Source organism: Equus przewalskii, chromosome 18, assembly GCF_037783145.1.
Source record: "Equus przewalskii isolate Varuska chromosome 18, EquPr2, whole genome shotgun sequence".
Classification (NCBI taxonomy): domain Eukaryota; kingdom Metazoa; phylum Chordata; class Mammalia; order Perissodactyla; family Equidae; genus Equus; species Equus przewalskii.
Window position 1 is genome coordinate 23,293,489 of NC_091848.1, and position 10,260 is coordinate 23,303,748.

At 39.2% G+C, this 10,260-nt stretch overlaps 1 protein-coding gene across 1 annotated transcript in view; it reads right to left on the reverse strand.

The window, feature by feature from the left end:
* The window catches only part of MCCC1 (methylcrotonyl-CoA carboxylase subunit 1), a 60,915-nt gene extending 53,681 nt beyond the window's left edge, over positions 1 to 7,234 (reverse strand). Inside the window, exons 1-3 of the mRNA XM_070583228.1 lie at positions 7,076 to 7,234; positions 4,091 to 6,423; positions 526 to 572 (exon numbers count right to left, since the gene is read on the reverse strand). Coding sequence (XP_070439329.1) covers positions 526 to 572; positions 4,091 to 4,179 — 136 coding nt within the window. The 5' untranslated portion in view covers positions 4,180 to 6,423; positions 7,076 to 7,234. The remainder of the gene's footprint in view (positions 1 to 525; positions 573 to 4,090; positions 6,424 to 7,075) is intronic.
* Positions 7,235 to 10,260: the final 3,026 nt, after the last annotated feature.

The window sequence follows — 10,260 nt, forward strand, 5'->3', positions numbered from 1 at the left end:
GCTCGGAGACACTCTGCTCCACTGCTTCTACCGCTCTGAGCTCAGGGACGTGTGGTCCTCTTGCAACATAAATGAATATTGCACAGTTCACTGGCATCAGCGCTATAGTGAGATGCTATTGTATGACTATATAAAATGCACTTCCATCATCACACATGAAATAAATGTTCTTTCACAGTTGATAACAGTTATTTTTCTCGAAAAATAAGGTTTTATATAATTTAAAACCATGTTTTAGGGGTTTAGGGGTCTACAGAGCTCAAGAGTTGCCACAGGTCACAGGGGCTGCCGGGCTTACTTCCCTATGTATTTTAGACTAAATAGCAAGAGAGATTTGACATAAAAGTAAAAACCGTGACTCAATACTTACTAAAGAAATTATCATGAAAATTATCATGAAAATCCAAAACTTCAAAAGTATATGAGGATTAATTCTATTATACACAAATTACCGGATTAAACATTTCCCTTTCTTAGTTCGCAATGTGAAGCAAAGCCAAATAGTACAACAAAGACAGCCAGTACCTGTGGTTGTGGCATACTTCACGGTTCTTTGCTTCCAAGGCCCTCTCCTATAAAATGAATCCAAACGGAATCAGAATTAAACAGGACATGCAAGATCAGTCATTGATCTTTCGAAACAATCTAAATTTGTAAAAACTGGAAACCAAGTCCAGATATGATCTTAGTTAGACCTTAAGCCTACAAAGTGATGTAACAAGACTTTCTTTGTGGAAAGAAAACTAATCTAGAAATCAGAAGTTCCAGTTCTGGCTGTTCTCCCTGGCACGTGTCTTTGAATGGAACACTTCACCTGCTTGCCCCTGAGGCTATCACGTGACCACAGAGTCCTCGACGAGGAGAAAGCCAAGGTACTTCAAGATCATCCAGTTCAGCTTTTTTCAAACTTTTTTGACTTGTATCCCAAGTAAACACTGTATGTGACTTCACAACCGAGTATATAACAAAACAGAAGTTTCATAAAAGGAGACCTTCTCTGCATGTTGATACTTTCTGTTCTACTCCATTTTATTAAATAAAAAATGCTGGTCAAACTACAGTTTGAAAAATACCAATCTAATTCAACCTCGGACAAGACAGGTTTGAATAATTCAGCCCAGAGGAGTAAAGGGAAGGAGCTGAGCAAGGGCAGCAGAAAGAATGCTGGCTGTGCAGCCAGAACAGCCCCCCACTGGCCAGCTCCGGTGACTGCAGCAAGTCACCTTACATCAGGGTTTTTCAATCTTTTTTTCATCACCACTCCCTAATGAGAAAACTTAAATACTAAGGAATAAGGTTTTGTAGGAGGGGGTTGAGCTTTGAAGGGCACCAAACCATGATAATATACAAGATTTTTTCACTCTCAATAACGAATTTTTGCTTTACAACTCAAGTTTCAGTGTCCTCACACAAGAGAGGAGCCTACAAGAGGTGATCTTGAAGATACCTCCCAGTTTTAAAAGTATACAATTTTAGTCTGAATCCTTGTATTAATGAGAAACAGAGAAAACAGGGAGGCTGTTTGACACCTACAATCAACACTTAACCAGACATACATAACTAGTTCTGAACACTTGTTTGAGGCGTCTTAACTCGTTAGAAGTCCATTAAGGTCTAAAACAATTTTTAACTTCCATGATACCTATTGATACAATAGTTTAACACTGAAACTTTAACGAAAGGTTGACAGAAAGCAGGCCAGATTCACTTCAGGAACAAAAAAGTATAATGATATTAGGTGTCAGCTAAAAATATACTGGGAAACAGAGAAACTGCTGATGCAATTGCATCTTAGTCTCTTCCGTCCATATCTGCAAGATTTGGTAAAACTATGCTTATAAAGGACTGTCCATATCTGCAAGATTTGGTAAAACTATGCTTATAAAGGACTAACCATTTTTGATCCTTTACAAAGCAGACAAAAAGCATAAATGATGTACATGAGATACTACGTAACTATGTATGTATGTCTACATACACACTATGTTTATAACTGTGTAACTGAACAGGACTAGCATTTCACTGGGGCAGATGACATTGGTGGATCTATACACTCATTGCCCTATGATGGACATTCAACCAGATGTCGCCATCCACGGAGGGCTGCTGGGAAGACCCACAGCTCTGGTGCTTGAGTTCCACAAGACGGGCTCCTCAAGAGGCTACTGCTTCCCCACATCTTTCCAATTCAGCTGACCTCACTTTCTTGATGTTTCAGGAGGGGGATCAACTCTCCTGATCTTTATAAGGTATTTTCTAGTTCATAGCATCTTCCCATCACACTCTTCAGATAGGTTTCTGATTAAGATTTAAGGCCTGTCCTGGACAGATGTGTCTATAAAACGGCTGCTTCTTGGTAAATCCAGCTTAAGACTCTAAATTTCAAGGCCATTGCTGACCTAAAGTTTGCTTCTGCCATTTTCTAGTCAAGACAGACAGACAACTACACACATACCTACCACTTATCTATCATCCTATATCCCAACAATGTTCTGATTGGTCTATTCCATTTTTCACCATTGTCGAAGCAACAACTTAAAACAAAGTTTTGAAAAACAAGATTAAGTTCCTTCCATGAGATAATTCCACCCTGATTCAAGGTCACTCCTATACCAGAATATTCTCATTTCTAAAATTCCCCTACTACAGATTCTTTTCTCTGAATTACTAAAGAATCATGATACAAAACAAAATGTAAACACCCCCTATACTGATGAAATTTTAAATTCTATATGCCATTAATAACTCTAAAATTTTCCAGGGTGACAGCTACTTGAGAACAGTTCTATACACAATAGCTAAGACTTGAGAAGAAGAGGGAAGAGAGAGAAAATGTATCTGTGTACTGTCCTGAAGAACCTGGAAACTCAAAAGAAAAATCAGGAGAAAGAGAACAGCCCTAACACTGCTGTCACTAACTGTCTTATTTTGCTCGAGGCAAGTCCTACAATTAAGTAACTGAAAATCCAAGGCGTCTACAATAACTTGTGGAAAATAAAAGCAAACAAAAAACTTGATCTAAATGGTTGACTCTGCCAAGGCCACATCTATGGATTGATTCACATGCGCCAGATTCTGTTTCAGCCTCTTTCCGTGTATTAATTCAATTTGCACAACCCAAGATGATAATATTACCTCCTGTAGGTACAAGTACCATCAGCCCCTCTAGGTTGGGAAATTGAAGCATAGAGATATTAAGTAACGTGTGCAAGGTTGCTCACACCTCTAGGGAGTAGCAAAGCTGAGACCCCTGCCTTCTGACTGCAGAATCTGTGCCCTTCAGCACTAAGCAAAACTGTCTTTCCAGAATGATGGAGGAGGCTGATGATGAAGCAAAGGAAGACAGAGAAGCCTGCTACCTGGAATCACGGGGGTGTCTTCACTGCCAAACATTATCACATTATCAAACATCATCAAAATGTGAAACTGATCTGGTGTCAGGTTAGCTGGAGACATCTGGTAGCTTTGCTCAAACTTGCATACAGAGCTTTTGACAAAACAACTTAGCCCTCTGGAAGGTAAATTTGCTTTTATTAACTTGATTCATTCCAACAATGAGAAAGAACTCCAGGAGTGTTTCTCTGTACTGGACACCTGATGGGGGATAGCCGAACCGAAAGGGGCTTGAGGGCGTCCTGGGTCCATTTCTTAACACTTGTGTCACCCTGGGCAAGTCGCTGACCCCTTTGGGTTTCACCAGAACCGGGACTGCAACAACTCTCCCCACACAGGGAAGGCAGGGAGCGCACAAAGTAAACTGTTGGGAGCTGCACAGCGTTACTCGAGCCCCTAGGGCCAGGGGAGCACGGAGAAGGTAGGCCCAGCTCCACTCCTCCCCCGCTTCTCATAAATGGAAAAATAGAGGCAAACGGAGCGCTGAAGGCTGGAGGTGGGGAAGAGGGAAGAAAAAGAACGGCTGGGTGTGGAGACGTCTCCTTCTCGATGCTGAGACTGAAAGCAGACCCCCCCGAAAAGGGTTGGCTTGTCCTCCTGTCCTCTTCTCCTCCCCCTCGACCTGCAAACCTCCGAACCTTGCCCGGCGCGCACGAGTCCACAGACACTGATCCACCGCCCCTCCACCCACTGTTACCTCGGCGGCGGCAGCAGCCTCGGGACACGCTGCCACCGGCTCCTCCCCGCCGCCACCAGCAGCACCGACACCGCAGAGGCCGCCGCCATGTCCCTGGAGCCCCGCAGGTCTTTGACTCGCAGGTACACCGGATGCGTCTCACACACTGCAAAACCTTTCCTCCGCTCCGCAAGCCGCTTGTCCTCCGCCGGCCACCGTCCAGGTCAAAGCCAAGCAATAGGCCGCTCCTAGTGCGATGGGGGCGTCTCCATCCAAACCAATCAAAGAACAGAGCAGGGATTTGGTGGCGGCGATTGGCCAATCGGGCCGCGTGCCCGAGGGGGTGTGGTCCCCGCCTCCTCAGCACCTTGGGTTCAGCGCCCCCGCGGGGAGAGCATGGCGCAGACCTCAGCCTTCGTCAGACCCACTGGTTCAGGATCGCTGTTTCTTCTCTTGGCCCCCAGGGTTCCTTCGTTCTTGTTGAGCTTCACGGCGAAGAACACTGTGATCCTCATTAAAACCGCCAGAAAGTGGGGGAGGCGGAGTTATGGGGAAAGAGGCAAATAGGATGGAAAGTAAGATACAAAATTTCTAGTGTTCTCAAAAATGAAGAAAAGATAAAGTAATAAATAAGTAACTAAAATAAAAATTTAAAAACCTTCTGAGCTTTTGAAAAAGTGTTTTAGTGATTGGGAAAAAGAGAAGTCAAAACTGAAATTGCAGATTATCTAGAAAATAAAGATAATGAAAACGCTACGTGTAGATGTTTATTTGATATAGCTAAAGCAGAGCTCATAGAAAAATTCATAGTGAAAAAAGCATATTTAGCATAAAGTATATATTTTCTAGCTAATTCAAGGTTGGAAAAAAATACGAAAATAAACATAGGGAATACAGAATAAAGAAACTAGTAGAGATAAAAGAAGAAATTAATGAATTAAAACATATCAAAGGACTAATAAATCCAGGGGTTCAGGAAAAAACTAATAAAATGGTTAACTAATCTAATCAGAAGAAAGTGGGGAAATGAACACTTGCCATGATAAAAAACATAAGTAGGAAAAAAATCTTAGATATAGAAAACAAATTATAGATTTGTAAGAGGCTAATTTTGCTCAACTGTAAGCAAATAAACCGAAAACCTGGATGAAATGGATGATATTACAAGAAAATACAATTTACCAAAATAGATCCTGGAAGAGAGAGAGAATCTAATCAAACTATTACCATGCAAGAACTAGAGAATATTATTATCAAAGAACTGTCTTTCCTCCTACCCTCACTTCCACCTTCACCTCCACCCCCAAAGCACATGACCCACCTTGTCTCACAGGGAAACTCCACCCGAATGGTAAAGAGTAGTTGATTCCAGTGCTATTTTTCTGTCCCAGAGCACAGAAAAAATGGAAATCTTCCTAATTCTTTTTATGAAGTGAGCATAACATGGATACCGAAATCTAACAAAGATAGTGCATGTGCACACACATTCTGACAACTATAGACCAACTTGATTTATGAATATCAATGGAAAAATCCAAAATAAATTATTAACTAAAATATTCAGTAGCATATGAAAAGAATAATACACGGTGACTGAGTAAGGTTTACTCCAGAAATGTAAGGATGATTCTGTATTAATATAATTAATTGATCTTACTAATAGTTTAAAAGAGAAAAAATACTATCATATTCATAGATGCTTAACAAGTCTTTGCTAAAATTCAACATTCATTCTAGATTTTTAGACTCAATAATTCAAGCAAAGTTATTGGAACAAGCGGCTAGCCTTCTGGGTAAAAATGTTGAATCTCTACTTGCTCCTCATACCTAATACCAAAATAAGTTCCAAATATATTTAAAAGGTTAACTTTAAAAGATGAAAGTATAAAAGTTCCAGAAGACATCATCTGAGATCTTAGAGTAGGGAAAGTTTTTCTAAGTGTAACACAATACTCAGAAACTATAACGTAAAAAGAATTGATAAATTGAACTATACAAAAATTTTTAAAAATCTGCACAGCAAAACATACATATAGCAAAAGACAAACAGTAAAGTGGGAATAATTTTATAACTTATCACAGATGAAGGGCTACTTTTCTTAATATATAAATGACTCCTACAAATTGATAAGAAAAAAGATCTATAATACAAGAGAAAATCATCAAAGAATATGAGAAGACCAATGGAACAGAATAGAGAGCCCAGAAATAAACCCACAAATATACAATCAACTTACCTTTGACAGGGTACCAAGAACACACAGTGGGGAAAGGATAGTCTCTGCAATAAATGCTGTTGGGAAAACTGGATATACATGTGCAAAAGAATAAAATTGGACCCGTGTCTTACACCACTAGAAGAAAACAGAGAAAAGCTCTTTGACATTGGTCTTGATAATGATTTTTTAGATATGACACCAAAAGCAAAGGCAACAAAAGCAAAAATAAACCAGTGGGACTACATCAAGCTAAAAAGCTTCTGCACAGCAAAGAAAATAATCAAAAAAGTGAAAAGGCAACCTATGGAATGGGAGAAAATATTTGCAAGCCACATATCTGATAATGAGTTAATATCTAAAATACATAAGGAACTCATACAACTCAATAGCAAAAAACAAATAATCCAATTCAAAAATTGGCAAAGGATCTGAATAGATATTTTTCCAAAGAAGACATACAAATGGCCAATACCTACATGAAAAGGCGCTCAGCATCACTAATCATGGGGAAAAGCAAATCAAAACCACGATGAGGGTCTGGCCCCGTGGCCGAGTGGTTAAGTTCGCACACTCCGCTGCAGGCGGCCCAGTGTTTCGTTGGTTCGAATCCTGGGTGCGGACATGGCACTGCTCATCAGGCCACGCTGAGGCAGCGTGCTCACATGCCACAACTAGAAGAACCCACAACGAAGAATACACAACTATGTACTGGGGGCCTTTGGGGAGAAGAAGGAAAAAAAATAAAATCTTTAAAAAAAAAAAACACCGCAATGAGATACCGCCTCACCTTTGTTAGGATAACAAGATAAGTCTTGTGAAGATAAAAAGGGAATCCTTGAGCACTGTTGGTGGGAATGTAAATTGGTGCAGCCACTGTGGAAAACAGGATGGAGATTCTTCAAAATTAAAAATAGATCTACCATATGATCCAGCATCCAGTACATATCTGAAGGAAACAAAATCAGCATCTTGAAGTGATATCTGCACTGCCATGTTCATTGTAGTGTTATTCACAGTAGCCAGGATATGGAAACAACCTAAGTGTCCATTGACAGATGAATGGATAAAGAAAATGTAGTATATATAGATAGATAGATAGATAGATATAGACATAGATATACCACATATAGATATATATACCACATATAGATATATGTATACACACATACACACAATAGAATATTATTCAGTCGTGAGAAAGAAAGAAATCCTGCCATTTGCAACAACATGGATGAAACTGGAGGCCATGCTAAGGGAAATGAGCCAGACAGAACAAGACAAATGCTGTACGAGTTCACTGATATATGGAATCTAAAAAAACTGTCAAACTCATAGAAACAGAGAGTAGAATGGTGGTTACCAGGAGCTGAAGGGTGGGGGAAAAGGAAATAGGTAGATGCTGTCAAAGGGTATAAACTTTCAGCTATAAGATGAATAAATTCTGGGGATCTAATATACAGCATGATGACTATAGTTGATAATACTGTGTTGCATACTTCAAATTTGCTGAGAGAGTAGATTTTACGTGTTTTCACCACACACACACACACACAAAGTAACTATGTGAGGGAATGGGTGTGTTAGCTAACTGGTTGCGGGAATCATTCCACAGTATATCGGTAAATCAATGTAGATCATCACATTGCACACTTTAAATATATAAAATTTTATGTTTATACCTCAATAAAGCCAGGAGTGGGAGGGAACTAACAAATATAAAGAAAAAAAAGAATATGAGAAGTTCAAAGAATAGCCAATATAAATAAATATAAAAGGCACTTAACCTCACACCAAATCAGAGAAATACAAATTAAAACTATAATGATACACCATACTTCACCTATCATATTAGCAAATATCGAAAAGTTTAACTGTACACTGTAATTAGTGAGAATGTTATTATGCTTTACTGTTGTGAGTAAAAATGGGCACAAGCATTATGCTGAGTACTTTGGCAATACTTATTAAAATTGCAAACTCACAAACTCTTTGACCCAGCAAAGCTATTTCTTGGAAGTCACCTAAAGATATAGTCATAGATGTTTGAAATGATGTCTGATTAGGGAAATTTGTTGTAGAATTGTTGGAAATAGTAGACTGATTGAAAGAGACTAGTTAAATAAATGTCATGAACATATACAACGGGTTACTATGCAGTCACTAAAGAAGCATGAAACAGCGCTATACATATTCATATATTAAGATATATTGATAAGTGAAAAAACCACCATGCAGAACTGTGGTTATCATTCCATCATCTGTGTAAAAATAGGAGAAAGAACACATAACCTTACGTACGCAGAGATAACCTCTAAGAAAGAAATGTTGTTGGCTCCGGGTCACAGATAGGATGGAGACTTTTCTTATACACCCATTTGCATCTTTTGAATTTGATATCACAGGCCTGTATTAGCTATTCCAAATTACATAATTTTTAAACATTTTGTTTTGATGTAGCTTTAGACTTACAGAAAAGTTGCAAGACCAGTATCCTTCACCTAGATTTCCCAGATGTTTGTATTTCACCACATTTGCTTTATCAGTCTTTTTCTGACCATATACATACATACATACATATATATATGTATATACCTACACATATGTATGTATACACATACTCACACTCACACAAACCCATGCACTCACATTTTTATTTTGGAACAATTTGCAAGTAAATCGCAGACATGATGCCCTTTTTTACTCCTAACTGCTTCTGTGTGTATTTCCAAAAACAAGAGATTCTTTTACTATGCAAAGAACAATGATCAAATCGAGAAATCAGCATTGATAAAATACTATTACTTATTCTACAGACCTGATTCACATTTCACCAGTTGTTCCAATAATGCCTTTTATAGCAAAAGAAAACCTTGTATCACACATTATTGCTTGGTTAAGTTGGTGTCTGCCAGGTTTCTTCACTACAAATGTTTTTTTAACCTTCCAAATGACCTGTCTCTGAGAGGTAGAATTATGATTGATTTTCCACCATTCCTCCTCACCATCACTTCATAACAATTTGCTGTAGCTTGCAAAGTTGTACAAGGAACAGGCGTGGCTTTGACAATAAGTAATGTTTAAACCAATTAAAACAAATATGAGGAGAGGAAGTGGAAGCGGAGGAAGCTGGTTTGCTGTGTTCTCTGTAACTCCAGCCGTTGATACTGTTTCGAACAGGCACGATTAGCTCCCGTTTTGCGGGTGAGGGCAGTTACTGTATTGATCCATTGTCTTCTCATTTGCTCCAACAGAAGCGTAAAGCAGCACGGTAGCTTCTTGGGAGTTCATTAGGCATGTCTAGGATAAAACTTGGGCACAAAGGGATGACCCCCTATGGCATTATAGGATTTTGAAATGCTTTTTAATGGCAATAAGTAAGATTAAATATGTGCTATTTCATCAGGGCTGCTGTTTGCCCAAGTACCTTTGGGCAAATTAGATGAAGGTTCCTCTTCCTCTTGGTAGAGGCAGACCCAGGACAGCGCACACAGCATGGTGATGGAGTATAGGGCTGGCTGGATTTCATTCACCACAATCCCCCTCAACCCAGAACTCTAGTGCAGTGCACAGCTTGCATAACCATACACAGAAGCCCTGTATATATGTTATCTCATAGGGTTGTTGTGAAGATTAAGAGTTATATCAAATGACCTTAGCAAACTGCAAAGTGCCACATACATGTGACTTACTCTCAGGCTCATCATAGGAAAGACCAGGAGGTTCAAGAGGGCTATAAATCTGGACTTTCCAGTCAAAAAAGTTCTGAAATTTAGACCCTCTCCAAATGAATTCACCCATATAGTTATAGCGATAGTGATCAGAATGAAATTTGAACCTGTGCCTCAGTGCTGGACCACACTCCCTACAGGTCACCGTGAATTAAGACTTTATTTATATCTTGCAATTATCTTGTGAATAGCCATAATTTTGCATTGGAATCTTTATGTTAAAAGTGTTATTTTGTTACATGTC